The 22384-nt window shown below is 37.5% G+C and overlaps 4 protein-coding genes across 4 annotated transcripts; 3 read left to right on the forward strand and 1 right to left on the reverse strand.

The window, feature by feature from the left end:
* The first annotated feature begins 2407 nt into the window (after positions 1-2407).
* LOC128867251 (uncharacterized) lies at positions 2408-12292 on the forward strand. Its single transcript, XM_054108355.1, has 7 exons — positions 2408-3506; positions 5197-6333; positions 6796-7007; positions 7363-7420; positions 8856-9956; positions 10711-11724; positions 11779-12292. Exons 1-7 carry the CDS (start codon positions 2529-2531, stop codon positions 12025-12027), a joined length of 4749 nt encoding a protein of 1582 aa, XP_053964330.1. The 5' UTR covers positions 2408-2528; the 3' UTR covers positions 12028-12292.
* A 1745-nt stretch (positions 12293-14037) lies between these two features.
* Positions 14038-16382, forward strand: LOC128867413 (gastrulation defective protein 1 homolog). The gene is made up of 2 exons (XM_054108599.1): positions 14038-14428; positions 14583-16382. The coding sequence occupies exons 1-2, from the start codon at positions 14171-14173 to the stop codon at positions 16281-16283; spliced, it is 1959 nt and encodes a 652-aa protein (XP_053964574.1). The 5' UTR covers positions 14038-14170; the 3' UTR covers positions 16284-16382.
* Positions 16345-17105, reverse strand: LOC128867414 (NTF2-related export protein). The gene is made up of 3 exons (XM_054108600.1): positions 16993-17105; positions 16835-16921; positions 16345-16764 (listed from the first exon to the last, which is right to left on the reverse strand). The coding sequence occupies exons 1-3, from the start codon at positions 16999-17001 to the stop codon at positions 16441-16443; spliced, it is 420 nt and encodes a 139-aa protein (XP_053964575.1). The 5' UTR covers positions 17002-17105; the 3' UTR covers positions 16345-16440.
* A 2037-nt stretch (positions 17106-19142) lies between these two features.
* On the forward strand, positions 19143-22078 carry LOC128867473 (FACT complex subunit Ssrp1). The gene is made up of 5 exons (XM_054108689.1): positions 19143-19355; positions 19438-20384; positions 20461-21082; positions 21158-21601; positions 21670-22078. The coding sequence occupies exons 1-5, from the start codon at positions 19302-19304 to the stop codon at positions 21814-21816; spliced, it is 2214 nt and encodes a 737-aa protein (XP_053964664.1). The 5' UTR covers positions 19143-19301; the 3' UTR covers positions 21817-22078.
* Positions 22079-22384: the final 306 nt, after the last annotated feature.

Genomic DNA, 22384 nt, shown 5'->3' on the forward strand with positions numbered 1-22384 from the left:
TTTTTTTGTTATTTAGTATCGGAGTTTTAGTTCTTTCTTCATGACATTCTACATGCCATTTTCTAGCCGGTTCTATATTAATTAAAATGTAATCTTTATAATTTTGTAAAATATACATTTTTTTTAATAATTAGTTCAATAATTCGTTCAGTTTTATTTAGCTTTACTTTTTTTAACATCTGGTGGCATTGCCCGCGATTGCAGGTGTTGTTGGTGTTCTTCTGCTTTCGGCAGTCAAATCTCTCTCTCGCTACTGCAGTGTTGCCTAGCTTTGGATATAAAAACGCACTAAAATGCCCATTTAAATAAAATAAAACACCAAATTTTTATTGAATCATTTAAAGAACTTTGTATGCGTGACAAATTGTCTTTAGAATGTGCGTTTGTTTTAAATAAATGTGTTATGCTTATGTACAATTTAAGCGAGACTCTTAAGCGAACGACTTATTTGCTATATTTGACGTTATGTAACTAGATAAAGTACTCTTTTTGTAAAAATGTCAGTATGGTTTCTTTAGTATTTTCTGTTATTTTTTTGCTTATTTTTACAATGAATACACCTCTTGATGCCCTATGTCCCACTAAGGATTGATGGCCGAAAGAAATGATTACACCTCTGTGGTTTTAATCCGCATTCAGTAAATTCAAACGCCTTTTAAAATGTGTAAAAAGGTTTTCAATCTTGAGAAGAGTTGAGAGAGGGACATTTAATATTCTTGCATAATCTTAAAAGGAGCAAAAAATTAAATTCACACTTTCAGAATATCAAATTTTATAAGAACCAACTAATTTTCATTAGCACTAGCCATTCTCAGAATGGCCTTTTTTAACCTTCTTTTGTATAATAATACATTTTTTTTTTAACTTAAAGTTTCGGTAGCTTTAAATTAGAAAAAAAAAGAAACAAACACGAAACTTCAAAATTTTCGCATTTTCGGTATAAAAAAGCACTAAATTTATTGTGAAGAGCAAATGGTTGGCAATACTGCACAACTTGGAAAAACGTGACGTCACGCACTTTCTGATGGGCGCAATCTTCTTTCTATCATTCTAGCCTGTAGTCGAAGTGTGACATTTTTTTTTTTTTTTTGTTAATATGTTTTATTGGGCGCTGAGACTGAGAATTTAAAATGAATATGCTTCTGAGCAAAGGTAGGCTCTTGTTTGCAGAGAGCAGCTGGTCTACTACCTGTTAGGCTGATTAATGTCGACATTAACCAAACAGAGTTCTGAGATGAGCACATTTGGTTTGTTAACACGGATCAGTTTTCATAAGTGTGGCAGGAATTGTATAGGTATTTTTTTAAGAGCTTGCGAATCTATGATAAAATGATAATATGAAACAGAAATAGCGTGAGTTCTCTGTATTATAGCCTGTCTGAATTTATTGTTTATAGACCAAATAAAAAATTTCCGCAACGTTTTTTCTGCAAACGCCCAATTAAAGAATTGAAACAGATGGATTGCAATAGCCTGCCACGTAACTTTCAGTTTGTCTTCACTAGCAATACTTTTCATATTTTTTTTCAACTTTGCTCTCTTTCTCTTTTGGGGTTTCCCATCGTGTTCGCACGCTGCTATTCCGTTGCTCGCAATTGTTTTAGCTTTCAGTCTGCATCCAACAACAACACTGAGAAGAATAAAAACACAAAGCGAGCTGCCGGAGCACAAGCAACTCATTGTCCGTCAAATTTTACTATTTTTAATAAATGTTTTCTATACAAATTTCTACTACGCAGTTTTATAGCTCATTGAAGTTTGGTTTAATAAAGTTTAAGTTGAAAGGCCTAATCCTTCCTCCAGCGTTGGAAAGATCAGGTGGAGAAGGACTTGGCTTCTCTTTTTGTGTCCAACTGACGCCGGTTAGCACAAGAAAGACACGACTGGCGCTTTGTTAAACTCGGCAAAAATCGCGTAAGCGCTTATAGAGCCAATCAAGAAGAAGAAAATAGTCGAAGTTTGGAAGTGACTCAAAAATCGCATTGGTTTTTGAAAAAGTTTTTGCGAACGATGTTCGATGTTTCCTCCATGTAACGAAAACTCGAAATATTTTTGTTTGTTGCATTTTTTTAATTTGAAAAAAGTTGTAAACTAGGATTTATGTGGTTTTTGTAGGAAAATGAACTATATATACAAAAACTACTAAAATTGAATTAGAATGAATAGATTATCAACCCTTTTTAATAAAACCCTGTGCCATGGTTTTTTAACGTATGTCAATCAGTTCGCACTTTATTTACCTTCATTTGCAACAGGAAGAAAATCATTTTACACCACTACTGTTCTACTGTTTTATTTCAAAGAAAATCATTCACACTTGAATTCTATCCTCAATCCTTCAAATCAACTTTCAAACCATTGCCAATTTAAGTTTCCATTTTTTAATTTTTTGAAAAACAATTTTTTTTTTTGTGGAGCATTACAAATTTTGCCAGCGTGGAACTAAATTTATTTCGTTTTTAAATTTTCAAATTACAAAAATTAAAAAGTTGTATTCTTTAATTTCGGACATTAGTTAAAATTCTTGTATGACAATGAATTCAAAACGTAGATCCACCTCTATCATTAGAGAAAAGGTATTCGTCGAAGAATTCATGCGCTCCGTGGACCTACCCGATTGGTATCGTGGCATTTCGTCGTTTCAGCTGCAAGCTGCCAACAATTTGTTGAATGCAATACGTGATGATCTCGAACAAGGCACCTCCCATCGTGTGCGTGACGTTTTGGATACGATTGGACTGCGCCCAGCCATATCCAAGGCGAAAGCACGATTTGTAATGAAACTCAGTCGTGGAAATGATTTGGCATTTTTGTGGTTCTTGAAAGACCTGTACTACACAACGGAAGGGCCCGGTTACAGTTTAAACGAGCAACTGATTTTTTCATGCATTGCTCATTTAGATTTGATTTTTACTATACGCGGCCTGAATGATATATTGCCACCAGAACAGCCACCAAAAAATACAATAAAGCCATACCGCACAAAAATGCAGGAGAGCGCAGCCAAACTTAAGCTACTAAAACATGTGAATCGTAGACCCAAGTACAAATCAGGTCGAAGAAGGATTAGCACAGTGAAAATATTATACCATTTGCCATATCTTGACAATCTGCGAATGCCACGCCCTTATGGAAAATCGCTTACGTTGCAACCACCTGATCATGTATTGCGTTTGGAATTCATTGATGTCTACAAAGATCCCAATTATGTAATACCGAATGAATCCAGTCGTTGGTTTTCCAATTACAACCTTAACTATGCGCGTCAAACAGCGAATAGTATCATCAACGAAAATTTGGATACGATTTTTAAAGAAGTTATAGTTAAAATACCCGAAAAAATTTTCGATGCGCAAATATTCAACCGTTTAAGATTGTCGAAAATACCTTCAATGGCGAACATTGCACTTATTGATGAGATGGAGAGGAATTTGGAGCATGAACTGCGTGTGATAGCACGTGATAAATGTCGAAAATACTTTGATGTGAAAACGCCCAAGAAAGAGGTACATAAAATGGGGTATGTGGGCAAAGGAAGTACATAATAGGTTTGGAAGGAACTGAAGCAACCAGGAGCACACATCTATCTAGTGACAATCAGGAAATTTTCGTATGATATTTTGCACAGTCATGGTTGTTTATGATGTACGGACAGTAGACCTTCGGTTCGATAAACACGGCGAAATTTAAACATCCAAAAGTTAGCAACCATCGCCCCTCTCTAGACAACGCTTAGCCGCCGAGTGTATTTCAGTCATGAATACGTCTTTTTATTGTTTTTTATGATCATTTGCCGTCCGAGGTCTCCTCCAATTCTAAGACAGAGTCAAGACACTTAATTCATATTCAAGGAGCATGTTTGCTTAAGCAATCTGCATGCATCCTTGCGTCAGTCTATTATAGCCGTCGCGCTTCGGCAGGCAATGGCAAATCTGAGAGTGTATTTCGGCCGTGAAAGAAGGTTGTCATAAAAACCCATCTGCCATTCGGAGGAGCAGCTGGGCCAAACACCCAGTAAACGGCTTTAGAAAAGTTTCTACTGTTCGGTGCTTCGTGCCCGGAGTCTAGTGCTTCATACCCGAACATGGGCATTACCGAATGGTAATCTCGCATCAACCCATTCGACTAATGGCGACCGCCGTAAGTTTGCGTCAGATTATAGTTTGGCCCAAATTCATTGCGATAGTTTATTTTATGTGACTATAAGCATTCCGAAAAGCAGCAGACGTCGATTAGAAGTTAATACAAGGTTCTGCAAGACTTTTAAGAATTAAAAAAAAAGTGAGATCAAAAAAAGTTTTTTTTTTGCAAGAACAAGATTTTCCTTGTCCTTCACATTTCTACATCCACAAAACTCTTCTATCAACGGAAAATTAATTTTTTCGAAAAAGTGTAAGTCGCACGGTCCCAGTAAAGCGTTTGCTAGAAGCATTTCATAACTCTAAAAGACAAAAATGCGAGAAAAATAGCTTCAAAGTTATCATTCACAATGCCCCCGTAAATAAAAGTAGAGACACATTTTCTTCTATTGAGGTTTTTTTGTTTTGGTGGGTAAGGGTTCCAAATGGCTTTGCTCTTACAGCGATAGTCATCTTGGTGTGGTCACTAAAACAGGAGGGATTGTCTCCCCTCTTCTAGGGAGACTCCCTTCCTGGAACTGCTTTCTGCATTACTTCGGTAGGGCCCAGAAAGATATCCATAGGATGAACCGGTTCTATTCACCCACAACTGGGTCTACCATGCTTGTCGCCAGCTTCATACTATAGGCTCATCTTCTTATGTCTCTGTCTGTGAAGCTTCGCTTTGTCGTACTGCGTCGAGGTCTGTCTTTTTTCTCCGCAATACGACTTCAATGTATCTTTTACTCGCATTCCAGTTTCCTCGCGTTCAAGCATCTTGCCGACCACATTGGTCGGTGCGATCTCGCCAATCTACCCCCTCAGAGCATCTCTTTCAACTTGTGAACGTGTGCTCGGCGTCATAACTCGGTGCTTCGCAATATATGTACCTAGGGTCACTGACTTCACCCATGCGGTATAGGTATTTCCGGAAGTATCCGTAGCCCGAAAGGTTAATAGATATATTTTATTATTCCACTCCAGTAGCCATTGCTTCTCTAATCGCTTATTCTCAAATATAAGTAAGAATATAAAATATACAAAGCCACGCTTCGCTCCTACTCCGATCTTTCTTTAGAAACGCATCTTACGCCTTCGCGAACAGATCGAGAGAGACGTCAATATGCATTTGATGGAATTTAAGAAATTGGCAAATAAATCTCGGAGCCAACTGCTCGTATCCAAGGAGAACTTACATGAGTACCCTATATCAGATAGTTTAAGTTGTAACACAAAAAGTCGCCATTGTAGCGGTCAAGATAACAAATATAATAGAGAGCCACACACTCGTTATTCGCTAAACGAGTGTGGTATTGCGCGCAAACGAAATAATTGTAACGATAAACAGAAACCGTTAAATGCGAAGAGTGAGAATATTATTCGTACACCAAATCGGAGAAAAGCAAGTGAAATGGAAATTATTGGCGATTGCCTAACCAGCAACGCCTTTAGAAAACCTTCAATGAAGGATATATCACCGACGACCCAATGCAGATTTTGTCGTTGTCAAAAGACTTGTAAATCGCAAGGTGATTTACTGTGTGACAGTTCTTATGACTACATAAAGAACTACGACTATGGGCACTCAAAAACGACCAATGATAATGGGCCATTTTTTAACGCACCCAAGAAGCATCGTCCCTTTAAATTTGATTATAATAAAATTTTCGATCTAACACTAGCTGATGAGCAAGCGCGCGAAAGCGTGAGGAGAGCATGCGTGGGCGCTATTAAAAGCGAAGAGATGTTGGGTATTATAAACTCGGAGTCCAAAGAAAATGTAGATGCAGCAATTAAAAAGTATGCCTTTCAAACATTTAAAAATAAATTAAAAAACTTTAAAGAAGACTATGGTGAAGCAGCAGAGGATCTAGGGAAAGAGGAGATGAATACAAAATTGAAATATTATGATCCAGATGATAAGGAATTGATGCATCGAATGTTACAGGAAGCACTTGAGCGACTGACCAAAGATTCTAGATATGTCTTACCCACATTACCCGATGCACATAAAGTGCCAATTTTACGCTATTGGGTATATCAACGCTATGGCAAAGTCTACACCCAGTATGAATTGGCGCTCATATTCAACAAATCGGCACAACTCTTCCGAGCAATTAATAAGATGACTATGAATCAAAATCTACCAGCAATTAAAAATCTGGGACGTGCGATATTTATAAAGTATAACTGTCATGATTATCTTATGAGGAAGGTGAGTATGCAAATACGTATATAATAAAGGGTGTTTTTTTTTAATTAATGAGTTTACTTAATTTTAAACTGAAAATTTACTTTCTTAGTAAGATAATTTTATGCTATTCGTGTTTGAAAATAATTTCGGGCATGTGGGCAGACACAGAGAATTCAGAAACTAAGGTCAACTTCAGACCTTTAACCGGCTCTCAGAGATTTTGAAGAAATCAACTGATTTGCTCGCATAACAGCGGTTTGTTCACGGCTAAATTGAGACCATGTTGGTGATTAAAAAAATATGTGGTCACAATTTCGAGCCAAGCTCCCAATAAAGGGTGGGCTATATATGTAATATAGCCGTTATTGAAAAATGAAACCTTTACAAAAAACACCCTTTATGAATAGATTCGGAAATAAGAATCGTATTGATATGTAAAACACTATTCAAGGAGACACATTTTAATTTATGCATATTTTCCAGTCCAAACACGTACGCAATCTCTTTTATAAAAGCATCAATAATTCAATTATGGAGCAATCACGTCGGCTTTATATTGCCATGAGTCCGTACCTTTGCACTGGCCGATCACAAAGCAAAACCATATTCGCTTATTTACCGGCTCGTCCCAGTGACATACAACATATTCACTTGTGGAATTCTCGCAGTCCAAGAAGAAGAATGCATTCTACATAGTTGAATCCAAGGTGAATCTATTAAAGGTGGTAGCGGTAAATCAGCTGATTTCGCCGTGTCCAAGTGGCTGTCAGCCAAGAATGAAACAAGGCGAATTCATACTTTTTTTTCTACTTTGCCAATAATTTGCTTTGACAATCAAACGTAAAAAATATTGTTGTTGGTCTAGTGTCACCACTTTTAATGAAGGCGCTTTGGTGGAATCTGTCTATTAAAAGCCAAGAAGGAGCTGTCTATATTTAAAAAAAAATGTCAAAATATTTTAATAGTTGACACTGCATTTCTTGTGTAAAATTTTAACTTTGAACTTCCAAATTCTTTAATTCAATTTGATACACAAGCACTTTTGTTTAGTATTCCAACTATGTTGTGGAATTTGATTAGTTTATTTTTTAAATTGGAGAAAGTGAATGTAAATCTTTTTTTAATTTAGTTGACACGTTTTTAATACAAAAAATTTTAATTTACTGAAACATATAATTTAGTACTCAGTTTTGTAAATTTACGTTCAATGAACGGTATACATTTTCATAATGGAATTATAATAAATTTATAAACTATATAAACTTTAATACTTTAAATTCGAAAATCGCATGTGCTTGAAATGTGGGTCGATAGTCTGGAATCCGCATTACCAAATTTACATATGTAGTTAAGCTAGAATACATTCAAAAAAAAAAACCTTTGATAAGACTACCTCATTTTTGAAGCATTATAAATTTTTCCAAAAAAATGTTATTAACACTTGTCATTTTTCCGCTTACGCTTATCTCGACGACGATCAGATACAAGTCCCAGGTAAATGAAAATGTTCAATTACTTGTGATTTGTGCCCGCACTTCGCCATACCCGATGGATTTTCTCCGAACTGCAACAAATCGCTGGAATTGTGGCCTGTTTGTGACCAGCTTTAGCTATCAGGAAGGAGAACACTCGTTTGCGTTTGAGTGAAATACAGATTCTATATAACTTTTATTAAAATCTCCTAATTATGAGAGGTTTTGCGTTCCTTCGGGAATTACAAAACCGAATTCGCGAAATGTAACCTAATTAGCTAGTTATGTCAAATCAATTGCCAAATTTACTGTCTTCAAAAAATCATAGCCAGCTACGAAGACAATCGCAGATTTGTTAATGTATTATATATATATATATAATATATATTATATATATATATATATATATAATTGGCGCGTATACCCTTTTTGGGTGTATGGCTGAGCTCCTCCTCCTATTTGTGGTGTGCGTCTTGATATATTAGTAAAGTGTAAAAACCACAAAGCAAAACTTAAAAGCATTAGATGTAATCCCAAGCATGTAAAAATGCGCCAAACAGCGCTAAATTACTTATATACTGCAATTCTGGCTACTGCTAAACTATTTTAACTTTTGAACTAACTGAGCTTACAAAATGGCGATCAAATTTCCGCAATACGATGAGCGCACAAGAAATGAATGAATTTCCGCCATCCTACGGTTTTTCCTATTTTGATTTAATCATTCACAATGGACTTGAATGAGTAGCTTTTTGCCATCATTCGTTGGTTTTGAATTTCAATTTGCAGTTTATAGAATAAACTTAGAATGGAGTTTACGAAAATCTAGCCCACCTCTGATTCGATATGAAAATATCAACTTAACTTTTAAGCGTATAATTCAGCTACTTAAATATTGTTGTTTAAACAAAATTGCTAATGAATTAATTTTCGGTCGAAGTATGAACTAGGTATTTGGGGGAAAAAAGCAATGTTTGTCAATAAAATAAAATTGAAACACTTGTCATTTATAATTTCGAAGTGATTTTCAATTTTTCATGCATATTCAATTTATAAATTTTTTGCGTTAATAAAAAATTCGAACTGTTAACAAATTTTATTAGCAACTTGTTTGTTCTGTTAAGAGAAAGTTTAACTTCTGTCAATATGTTTTCCGGCATTGCCCTTATGAAACCCACAACCAATGTGGAAAGAGAGAAGATAGCACGCAATAAGCGAATCATCGAGAAATTCGTAAAGACTGCAGATGTACCGAAGTGGTATCGTGGCTTGTCTCCGTTTCAGCTTGACGCGGCTTCCCAGTTACATAATGCAATACGTGATGATTCCGGACAGGGTACAACACATCGTGTGCAATCTTTATTAAACCGTATTGGTATACGGCCAACCTTACCTAAAACTGAAATCCGTTTTGTAATGTTTCTTAGTGGCGGTAATGATTTGGCGTTTTTGTGGTTCATAAATGAATTATATTACAACACTGAGAGTACAAATTACAGTGTAAACGAACAATTACTCTTATCGAGTGTTGCACATTTGGATTTTTTATTTACCCTTCGTGGCTTAGATAGTATTTTGCCGCCAGCGCAACCAACGAAGGCAGAACTTCGTCGCATTGCAATTGAAAAGCAAAAGATATCCAAAAAGAGATTACAAAATCAGAGTTCTTTTAGTGAAGATAAGACGGTTAATAGCATGCGAGTCAGATACAAACTACCCTACTTCGAAGAATTGGTACGCCCTCGACTGTATGAACACCAGCTGACCGCGTTTCCATCTTCGTATCAGACCAAAAATCCACATGAAGATGTGCTTAAAGATCCGAATTATGTGATACCGAATGAAAGCAACCGTTGGTTTGCCAATTATAATCTTCACACCGGAGTGCGAACAGGAGTACAAATATTGAATGATAAAATGGATCAAATGTTTAAAGAAAATTATCCAAGACAATCCGAACTGACGAGAAATGTTTTTAAAGAGCATATTTATAAACGAATTAGAATGACCGAAATATTAAGTCACGATTATAGAGATGATGAAATGCAAAAAAATATATGCGTGCATCATAAAAATCTAGCTGAAATGGAGAAAAACTTCGAACACGAGTTGAGAGTTAGAGCACGTGAAAAATGTTTAAAATATTTCGATATTGAGACACCTAAAAGGGAGGTGAGTAGGCACTCTTACTTTCTAGCAGAATAAAGTTCGTGGGGTTGATCTTACGACCTGGCTTACCTGAGGCTATTGCAAAGGTGCCTTAACCAACATTGTTCCATAAAAGTCCATATAGTTAAACTAAGGCGAATCTATTAAAGGTGGTGTTGGTAAATCAGCTTATTTTTTTTTTTTCCTTTCGTTGTGCTCATGTAGCTGTCGGAACAGAATGAAACAAGGCGAATTAATTTTTTGTTTTCTACTTCGCCAATACCTTGCCGTAACAATCAAACGTACAAAACATGGTTCTTGGTCTAGTACCACCACCTTCAATAAATGCGCCTTGAGTAAAACCAACTCTCATTCATTAACCGGACACAGTTCGATAGGGACCCATGCGTTGCGATTAAACATTATTTCGAAGTCCCTTTATTTGGTGGATAGCGAGCTGGAGGCGACTCTCCGTTTTCTCCTCACAGCTATACTGCATTCGTGAGGCTCCGCTTCTAATACATTGTTACTCGCTTCATTAAGACTCTTGAACCTCTATCAAGTTCATATGATATTATAGGTGTTCTCCAATAATGTTAAGTACCCAACGTTCAAAGTTTGTATCCCGTTCGATATTTTCCTTTACACATTTGAGTATGCTTTTATTCTACCAATACGGCCAATCCAAATGTTAGTCTTTGTGTATGGCGAGTTATGTCTGCCTTTATTCAGTCTAATCTCTGTCTAGCAAAAAATATATATTTTTGTTTTTAATCAGGAGCGTATTGCACGAATCCGCAAACAGATTGAAAAGGACGTCAATCTGCACATGGTGCAATTCAAGAAAGTAGCCGATCGGACTCGCAGCCACTTAGAACTTTGGTCTCAAGATGAAATTCGTGAGTGTGTTACGAAATCAGAGGTTTGCTTGTGCGGTGGTGAACACCCAATAAAAACAATAAATGGTCTTGAAGAATATGTTGGTGCTTGTTTGAAGAAGTGTACCGGTGAAGCTTGTGTGTGCAAATCAAGTGCTGTCATGCGTAAACGCCACCATTCGAGTACCAATACGTCAAAAATCGGACGGGTACGCGATATACTACATCGCACACCATGTGACTGCGGTTATAGCTATGTGAGGAACTATGATTATGGACATCCGGAACAGTCACAAGACGAAACCAATGCATACTTTAAGGCACCGGGGAAGCATCAGCCTTATAAGTTCAACTATTCGAAAGTATTTGAATTTGAAAAGCAGGATACTCGACTAAATGTGCAGAAAGAATTCTTAAAAATTATAAATAGTGATTTAAATTTGAATAAAAACGATCTGGAAGCACCAAAAAATTTGGACGAAGCTATAAAACAGTATGTGAAAAAAACGTTCAAGGAAGGTGTGGCGGCTAAAAATGAAGAATTGGCGAAGCAGGAAACAGTTCAGTTACGGCGATATCCATTCTTAAACGTTGAATTAGATTACTACGATCCAGACGACGAAAAATTAATGCAAAGTATGTTAAAAAATGCTCTAGACTACCTGGCTAATGACCCTAAGTATGTGTTAGCCTCTATGCCGGATGCGCACAAATTGCGCTCACTGATTTCTTGGACACAGACGCGTTACGGTAAAGTATACACCCGTGAGCAGTTGCGTAAGGGGCATTTCGATTCTTTGGCAACAATTAATGCGCTGGAGCAGATGACCGTAGACGTTATGCTGCCTACCACAAAACCTCTTGGTGGGGCTACATTTGTCAGTTACAATTGTCGCGATTACCTTTGGAAGAAGGTTAGTAAGAGATGTGTATACAAAAAAGGTTATTTTTATATTTTTTTTTTTTAGACTAAAATGCTGCGTAAAAAATATTACGATAGACTGAATGCTTCCGTTATGGATCAATCGCGCACTTTCTACATGGCAATGAAGCCGAATATTTGCAGAAATCCAAGGGACACCTTCTTCGCGTATATGCCTTCGCGCGAAGCAGATATACAACAATTCCGTATTTGGCGTCCACACGAATACATGCCCGCCAAGGAGGAGTTCGTTAAGCGAAAGTGCCGTGCTATGAAATTGGCCACTACTGTTTAGTAAGCGGCGCTGTCGATGAGGTTAGGCTGTAGTGCAGTAAGCGTAAAGGATGTGTCAAAGAGTTTATAACTTTGTTTTTAATTGTTGTCAACGGATAAGAAAGGTTCTATATAAATTAATGAATGCGGTTGGTTATAGAAACTTTGCAATAAGCGTTTTCAACAAAATATGAATTCTTGTTAAATTAATTGCAGTTGAAATTGGTTGCAGAGTTTTTTTAGTAAGACATGATTTATAAATTATTTTCAAAAATATGAAAGAAATCTTCGGTAAAAAATAAAAGCTATTTTTTTGCTTGCTTTAAACTTTTCGCTATAGTTTTAGCTTTCTTCATGTGAGCGGTACAGTTTCTTGGTCGTGATTAGGGGGGGAAGGGCAAGTTTTTAAGGCAACCGCTGGAAACTTCGGTCAATAATGATCGGAATGTGTGTCATGAAAAAAGTTATCATTCATTTATTATATTTTTTTTTTTGTAAGTAAAACTTCTTAGGCGTCGATGGACGAGCGAGAATGGAGAGTAAAATTTCAAGGCCATGCAGCGTTTTGGGCATTTTCGTTCCGCGAGAGAGAAAAAAGATATAACGTAAAGGAAAAGGAGAGAGATAGATACTCTTTAGGCTATTTTTCCTGAGTATTTCCTTGAGGTTGCTGATTTCTAGTGAAAAATAACACTATCTACTTTTTGGCGCTTATTTGTTGGTGCAAACTTGTAGGAAATATATTTTTAGTGCCTACTTTTTGGCGTTATATTTCCTTGGTGCCTACTGTTTGGGGCGTTTTTTGGTCCCAATTTTTTTGGGCTTTTTTTTTTTGGTGCCTACTTTGTGGCGCTTATTTCCGTTTCCTGGCTAGTGCTTGTGCGTACACTAAAGTGCTATCCATTCCGGCGTCAGATTTATTGGTATTGCCTTGCGATAATTTGTGCCGCTGCTGCGGTCCTGGAATCGCTGCGTTTGTGATAAACGCTCGGAGTAGTGCGCGTTGTTGCCACGATTTGTGTCCGGCGTTTACCTACACCGGTCGACCCTTCTCGGTTTTATGTAAATTTTGTCTATTTATATTCTCTGCAAATGTTGTGAATTTATTTAAATATATATTCTTTCTCTCTCTCTCATTCTCTCTCGGATCTCTCCCTCTTTCTTTGTCTGCCTTGAAAGATTCACTTCCGTTATGTATACTACGCTACACGCACTTTTTTTATTTCATTGAAGAAGTTAAACAGGCATGAGCGTTTAAGAAATACCAGACCCCTGCTGGAGGTTGAGTTTTGAAGTGTACAAATTAAAACAAATTAAAAGTTCGTAGAGATCGATCAGTCAACAGCATATAAAATAAAGAAGACTCCAGCGAGTTGCAAGGACGAGTTTCGAAACATTGAAATTAAAAGTATTTAGTACATAGTATAATAGTGTCCTCTTTTCCAGCGTCATTTCCACTACGAGTCCCATTGATCTACATTAATTGGATTTTACTGTACTGAGAACTATGTTTTTGTGACATAAACCTTTTGAGATAGATTAAAACTGTTTATTACTAGTAGCCAATCGCGCAATTAAATTAGCTATTCCTTCTCCTTGACTTTTCGTCATATCGTTAATAATAATTATACAAACCAAAAACTCCAAAATATTCCACCAGAGTAATCTCTATGAAGAAACCCCTTTCAAAACTGTCACTACTGGTTGTCTGCTGATTGTCAACTTTGCAGGTAATCACCATATGTGAAAGGGTACATTTATTTTGTGAATTTATTGATAATTACTGCATATGCGAACGTACTTTTAGTTTATTTGAATTTGCTTATATATTCCCTTTTACTTTTTTAAAAGTTAATATATTTTTTGCTTTTTTATTTACCCCTTACCACAAATAAGTTTATTTACTCAACTATTTTCCTAAATTTATTTTACTATAATTTAATTTTTATTTTTTCAACTACCGCCTATGGGTTAATTACACACACACGGGTTGTACGAATTCAAATATTCACAATAAATATAGTTGGGCGACAAACAGCTGTTTCGGCAATTTACGTTTGCCTCTTCTTCCTATACCAACAACATAGATTATTTCTTCATTTATCCGAAACAGTTGAAAATAATCAATAACAAATGATATATTCGTGCATTAAAGTGTAATAAAAATGAATCGCAGTAAAATTTCCTTCGGGAAAATAAATCTTAATCCCAATAAGCCTGCCGCAGCAGTAGAAACACCAGCAGAAATAGAGGATGAAGCCACGACTTCGGTGAACACCGGCGGTGGTTTCAAGAAAATGGGAAAAGAGCAGTTGATACGTCAAGTAGAAGAGGTGACAGACGACATGGAAAGTCAGCACCTTAAAGAAGTGATGGGAATAAGCGGGTTTGGAAGGAAAACCGCGAAAGTTTTCGATATAAATGTAAGTAATCAATAAATGGTGTGATCACTGAACACAGACCAGTACACTTTTATGATGAAAAAAAAAAAATGGAATATCCTGGCATTTTGTGTATTTTCATCCTGTCATTTAAATAATTAAAAAAAAAAGAAAACTAAACTATTGAATTTTACAGGAACAAATAGCCAAAGCACGTGAAGTCGCGCCCTCAAAGCCACGTACAGATACCGACCAACGTAAGGCTGGTGAGGATGATGATTCGGATGATGAACCTGCATTTGGTCCCTTACCTACTGACGCTGTAGGTGCTGCAGCAGACACTAATAAACAATCAGTGACCAAGTTGAAAAAAACGAATGCAGACAGTGATGATGATGAGGATGACGACGACGACGAGAATAGTGACGATGGTGGACATCTGGAGCGCAAGATACCGAATACACATGAAGTGCAAATGCAGCATGGTTCACGTGCGGTGCTCGCACTTGCCGGCGATCCCGCAGGAGCACGTCTCGTTTCCGGCTCAATCGATTATGATATGTGCTTTTGGGATTTCGCCGGCATGGATGCGGCAATGCGCAGCTTTCGTACCATACAACCTTGTGAGAACTACCCCATACGCGCTCTACATTACTCCGTTACGGGCGACATGATTCTGGTGGTGTCTGGTAATTCACAGGCAAAAATACTTGATCGTGATGGATTTGAGAAAATGGAATGTGTAAAGGGCGATCAATATATTAGCGACATGTCGCGTACAAAGGGCCACACCGCACAACTTACCTCCGGCTGTTGGCACCCTTATACACGTGAAGAGTTCCTTACAGCGGCACTCGATGGCACGCTACGAATTTGGCATGGCCTTAAGTCGAAGGAACAAAAGACAGTAATTAAAACACGAGCGCAGGGCGGTTTGCGTACCAACGCTTCTGCGTGCATCTTTAATCGCGATGCAACGCTAATTGCCGTCGGTTGTGCTGATGGTTCGATACAGATGTGGGACACGCGTAAAATGTTCGTCAACACGACACACTGTTTGCGTGGTGCGCATCAAAAGGGTTCCGAAATTAGTTCCATTCAATTTTCATACTTGGGAACGCATTTGGCAACACGTTCCAATGATGAGACAATGAAGTTGTGGGATTTACGAAAGTTCAAAGATCCACTGCATTCGTGGACTGATCTATTTTCACGTTACGACACTACCGATTGTTGCTTCAGTCCGGATGATAAAATGTTGTTAACTGGCGAATCATTACCAAAAGGTGCGAAGGAAGCGCAACTGCATTTCTATAGCACACAAACCTTTGAAGAGGTGAAACGTATTGGTGTTACAGACTCACATGTCATAAAAGCACTATGGCATCCGAAGCTGAATCAGATATTCGTCGGTTGCGGCAATGGTGTCATCAAGTGCTACTACGACGAACTACTCAGTTCGCGCGGTGCCAAATTGTGCGTGGTCAAGACACATCGCAAGAAAAAACACACAGAAATGATTGGTGTATCGCAAATTATTACACCGCATGCCTTGCCAATGTTTAGGCAAGAAAAATCGAGGTCATCACGTAAGAAAATGGAAAAGGAACGTTTGGATCCAGTCAAATCGCGGCGACCAGATTTGCCAATAACCAGCGGCCAAGGTGGACGTGTTGCGAGCTCAGGTGGCACACTCTCCTCATATGTCATAAGAAATTTGGGCTTGAGCAAGCGGGTCGATGACGACCAAGATCCACGTGAGGCGATTTTGAAATATGCGAAGGAAGCTGAAGAGAATCCTTATTGGATAGCGCCGGCATACAAAAAGACTCAACCAAAACCGATATTCACGGAGAGTTCAGGCGAACCCGATGCAAAGAAAGCCAAGGAGGAGTAATTAATTTAGTTAGATTTAGACGATGAAGACTGCGGTTTGGTACGTAAATAAAGAATGTGAGTGTGCCCAACAAGTGTTATATTTTTTTCCTTTTGTTTCGCATACAATGTGAAGTGTGTTCGGGCAACCTCAATTGTGCTTCCTTAATATACTTAAACTAATTTTCCGCACGTGCCAGTCCATCTTGCAGTCGATAACAATCACTAGCTATTTTCCACTTATCTTCCTGAGCGGTAATGATGAACGTTTGCTGAAAGGGTCTAACGCCTTCATCGGCGTAACGTACAGTACCGCCGGCCTGTATCATATAAGTCAGCTGACCGCCCACAGCGTCATCGATAATAGGTTGTGCATCCAAGTTAGTTATTGTGTGCTCTGATGTAGGTAGTTCGATTAGATATTTTTGTATGTTATCTTTACCGCTCGAGCCATTGCCATTCCAAACCAGCAAACCATTATCGAGATACATGCGACCCATATGCTAAGGCAGACAGGAGAAAATAAATTAGCAGGTGAAAATGAATTCGAATTAGAAAGAAGCCTATACTCACATGCCGTCGCTTGTCAAAGGATGTGTAGTATAGTTTTGTGAAATCCTCAGCCGTCCGGCAGCATGACTCCACTTTGCTACGAAGTTCCTGCGGATGTTGAATAACAATGTTTTAGTTATTGAAGCTTTAGAAATATCATTTAACTATTTAATACTAACGTTATCCATTTAAATATAAATATATTTTGTTTACAAGATTTCCTAACGAATTGCAAATAAATGCGAAATACAATTGGTTAAACACATTTGTTTTGACTGTTGACGTTTACTAAAGCGGTGCGAAGGTTGCCAGCCTGGTAGATAGGAAATGTATATATTCTCATTTTGTACGTTATGACTGATGCAAACTCCAATCTCTATTTGGTTATGCAAATCTAATCGTAAATACTGCATAAAAAAATTACAATTTGTTGTTTGTGTTCAAATAAAACTATGACAACAGTTAAGTATCAATTAAACTACATTTCTAGAATATATATTAAATGCGACATTGCGACTAAATGTATTAAATTTAAATTAGCATGAGGTAATAGATACATCAACTGGCTTAAATGAACATATATTGGCAACGCGGGAATAGAGCTGCCTTAAATTGCATGTGTATGTAAGGCAGTAGGCCTGTTATATTCGCTATTTAACCAAAAACGTGGATGTTGCTTTACACAGTTATCGAGCAATTCGTTGTACATACAGTATGGTTGTACCTCATTTGACTGGTATAACTCGTTGTCGTACAAACACATGCCATTTAAAGCAGCTCTATTATCGCGTTGCCAATATACATATGATCATTTATACCATTTTATACTTCATCTATTCGCCCCTTGCTAACTTTTAGCAAACAGAAGCGGTCCTGTGAGTTATACCAGTCTAATGAGATACAACCAAACTCCCTAACGGAAAATCTTGCTTAATAACTTTGTTATTGCTTTCACATGCAAATTTTTTATGCTGGAACATAAAGATAACGAGCAAACAAGTGGCGAATAGAAGTGATCTACTGTGTACTTGAAATTTGGCAGCACTTTGAATATTATGTAATACAGTCATGAACTAACTATTCCTAATTGCATAAGTATAAGGCTGGTTCATGGGTTAACATTCTTTAGAAAAAAAAATAATTCAAAGTAACCTAAAAGAAAAAGGTATGCCAGTTTTTCTTCGATGAAGCCTTTATTTAAAGCTTGTAAGGCTGGACCAGTTGTGGAACAACATCAATACGAACGCCACAAATAGGAGGTGGAGCTCGGGCAAACAACCAAAAAGGGTGTACGCATTATATATATCGCACCCTAAATACAAAAGAGTCAGAACTCAAAATTTTCCACACTCGAGCTTGACTTGTTTACAGTAGCACAGAAATCAAACTATGTGACATATCACGCTGAAATTTGCCATGTAAGCTTATAACAGTCCTACCAAAAAACAAAAAAATTATTTTTGCCATATGTCATCCGCGGACCGTTTTATTGATAACGTCTCGTTCATATTTGAACAGAAGGAGCATTTTGAGTTGTGCCCCTTTTGTATTTAGGGTGCGATATATATATATATATAAGGCTGGACCAGTTGAACTTGGAATTTTTAATCTCCCGAGAACAATTGTTTTCTAATTTAATTGTTTGCCAAACCTGGTAAATTTTAACTCGGCATTGTAACTTTTCACCGTAACAATTAAGTAAATTTTTTCCTTAGCCGCTGTTGTTGAACATTTTTATAAAAATGTAATAAAGAGATCATTTTACACGTGGCACTCAGAAATGTTTCATACATATTTTCTAATAATAATGAGATCTGAAAATTATACAAAAAATACTTGCTAGATGTGTGTAAAGCGTTCCTTACATTATTATTTCCACCATACATTAATGTGAATACATGTGGAGTTATATATACTTGTTGTGTGTAATGTATATTTATAAAACATGTTTGGTAATTTCTTTATTTTTATTTATGTATATATTTGTTTCATTATTACGAGACCTGAAAATTATTTTCTAGATGTGTATAAACCTCTTCTTATATTATTATTTCTTCCATACATTAAATACATCTGGTTTAGTGTAATTTTGTGGAAATACATGCATATAGATTTATAAAAAATAATTGGTAATTTATTTTGGCATTTTTTCAATTTATTTTGGTATATATTAGCCGTAAGCCCAGGCAGCTAGTGCTCCTTTTATTGTAAAATAATAATTTATTGTTATTTTTCATATATTAAATAAATAAATAAAATAAAAAACGAACTTGACAACACTATACCTGACGCCTTCACTATTGTGACTTGATCTTTTTTGATTCTTCGTGCAGTTGTCAAGCGTGTTGAGTTATTTGAAGCGCGGCGTTGATTTAAGTTTTTCTAGCGCTAAGCTCTTTAGTTTAGTTGTTCATTGGATTGTAAATTTTCTGCCTTTAAATTGTTAAAATATTGCATATTTACTCAAGTGATTGCCGATATTCAAGTGATGGCTGATACACTCGAATACAGTGATATTACCGCAGAAGTGCGCGGCGTGCTGGTAAGTTTCAACTAATGTCTGCGAAATACCGAACTGCGGCGTTACGAGTATTTTCATTAATTCACACCTGGCTTAATTTCAGACACCCGGTCGTTTAAAACTCACCGATCAACACATAATTTTTAAAAATAATAAAACGGGCAAAGTAGAACAAATTGCAGCAGACGATATAGATTTGATAAATGCGCAGAAGTTCGTTGGGAATTGGGGTTTACGTATATTTACCAAGAGTGGCTCGCTGCACCGCTTTTGCGGTTTTCGCGATTCGGAACATGAAAAGTTGGCCAAATTCTTGAAGAAAGCCTATAAGCAAGATATGGTGGAAAAGGAGATGTGTGTTAAAGGTTGGAATTGGGGTACGGCACGATTTCTTGGCTCTGCGCTCAGTTTTGACAAGGACAGCAAAACTATCTTTGAAATACCATTGCAGCACGTGTCCCAATGTATGACAGGTAAAAATGAAGTGACATTGGAATTTCATCAGAGCGATGATGCACCGGTCGGTTTGCTAGAAATGCGCTTCCACATTCCGGCTGTAGAGTCTGCGGAAGAAGATCCAGTCGAGAGTTTCCAGAACAACGTAATGAGCAAGGCTTCGGTGATATCGGCTTCTGGCGATGCGATTGCTATATTCCGCGAAATACATTGCCTTACGCCGCGTGGTCGCTACGACATCAAGATCTTCTCCACCTTCTTTCAACTGCACGGTAAAACTTTCGATTACAAAATACCCATGGATTCTGTGCTGCGCCTTTTTTTGTTGCCACACAAAGATAATAGGCAAATGTTCCTTGTGCTCTCACTGGATCCACCAATCAAACAAGGTCAGACACGCTATCACTTCTTAGTGTTGCTATTTGGTCCGGAAGAGGAGACGTCTATCGAGTTGCCCTTCTCCGATGAAGAGTTGAAAGAAAAGTATGAAGGAAAAATCGAGAAAGAACTCTCTGGCCCATTGTATGAGGTAATGGGTAAAGTGATGAAGGTATTGATTGGGCGCAAAATCACCGGACCTGGCAATTTCATCGGGTGGGTTGGATTTACAATATTTAAATTAAATAGTTTTATTAATTGAAATTAAACTAATATTTGTTTTTTACTTTAGACACTCTGGCACTGCGGCCGTTGGTTGTTCATTCAAGGCTGCCGCCGGTTATCTCTATCCGCTTGAGCGTGGATTTATCTACATCCACAAGCCACCAGTGCATATACGCTTTGAAGAAATCGCCTCGGTGAACTTTGCACGTAGTGGTGGTTCCACGCGCAGCTTCGACTTTGAGATTACTTTGAAAAATGGCACCGTACACACATTCAGTTCCATCGAAAAGGAAGAGTATGCCAAACTCTTTGACTACATACAACAAAAGAAATTGCGTGTCAGCAATATTGGCAAAGATAAGGGCGGCTACAATGATGTAGACTTTGGTGATTCGGACAATGAGAATGAACCAGATGCCTATTTGGCACGTGTGAAAGCGGAAGCGCGCGAAAAGGAATCGAACGATGATGATGAAGGATCTGACGACGAGTCAACCGATGAAGACTTCAAACCAAATGAAGCGGAATCAGATGTGGCGGAGGAATACGATAGTAATGTACAAAGCGATAGCGAAGACTCGGACGGCAGCGGAGGCGGTGGCGGCGGTGCTGGCAGCGACTCGGGAGCAGAAAAGAAGCAAAAACCTAAAAAAGAGAAGAAGGAAAAGAAGGAGCGCAAAGAACGTGTGGTGAGTAATGGATTTTTAGGTTCCTGCATTACGTTTTAGTGTCGCTAAACCTTTTATTTTGCTTATTTTTTACAGAAGAAAACGAGCAAAACCAAAAAAGATGCTAACAAACCGAAACGTGCCACAACAGCATTCATGTTGTGGCTCAACGATAGCCGCGAACAAATCAAAAAAGACAATCCAGGCATCAAAGTAACTGAGATTGCAAAGAAGGCAGGTGAAATGTGGAAGGAGCTAAAAGATAAGTCGAAATGGGATGAATTGGCAGCCAAAGATAGGCAGCGCTATCAAGACGAAATGAAAGATTACAAACCAGCGCCTAGCGAGGATGCTGACGACAAGTCGTCTGGTGCGGCCAAGAAGCGCAAGAAGGAAACGCCAACGAAAAAATCACCGGCTAGTGCTGGTGGCTTCAAGAGTAAAGAATACATTTCCGATGATGAATCATCTTCAGATAATGAAGACAAAAAGGGTGAACCGGGCGCTGACTCGGAGCCAGAGAAAAAGAAGAAGAAAACTGTAAGTTGACGAAATTTTTATTTGTAACTGTTGCTAATTATTTGAAACTTATTCATTTTATGATACAGGCCGATAAATCTAAAGTCGATAAGGACAAGAAGAAGAAGAAGGAGGAAAGCGAAGAGGAGAGTGAGGGCTCTGCGAGTGGTGGTAGCGAAGAGGAGGACGAAATTGAGGAAGACGAAGCTACAGATGACGGCGAAGGTAGTGACTAGGCGGTGCTTAGTCAATAGCAAATATGGTTTAATTGTATTTTATACTTCGTCTCATTTGTAGTTTAAGCGCTTAGTTTTGTGGTACTTCCCATATATTTATGTGAATATTAAAGCACTTAATTGTTACCGATGTATCAGTGATGAGAAGGTTAATGTACGCAACTTTGACTTTGCTGTAATTTACTCATACTAAATATGATACTGGAAAGCAGACTAAAGAAAATTGGAAATACCAAAAAAAAAAAAAATACAAAAAAGAGTTAAGAAAAGAAAATACAAAAACAAAAAAAAAGAAATTGTAATCTCGTTTTAATTGCCTGCTTTTGTTGAAATAATAAAATTTAATTAACTCTATGAGTTAAGTTGCGCTAAAGCACCGTTGTTTGGGGTTTTGTTAAACGAAATGTAAAAGCGCCACACGCAGTTCTAAGGTATTTAATTGATAATTTATTTTGCATAAACGAAAATTATCAATTTTGGTATCGATTATAGCTTCTTTTTGGCTTTGAATCTATTGCAATGAAATAAATGTGTGAATGTATGGCAAAAATTACCATATAATGACCAC

The sequence above is a fragment of the Anastrepha ludens genome, chromosome 6 (genome assembly GCF_028408465.1).
Source record: "Anastrepha ludens isolate Willacy chromosome 6, idAnaLude1.1, whole genome shotgun sequence".
Lineage (NCBI taxonomy): Eukaryota > Metazoa > Arthropoda > Insecta > Diptera > Tephritidae > Anastrepha > Anastrepha ludens.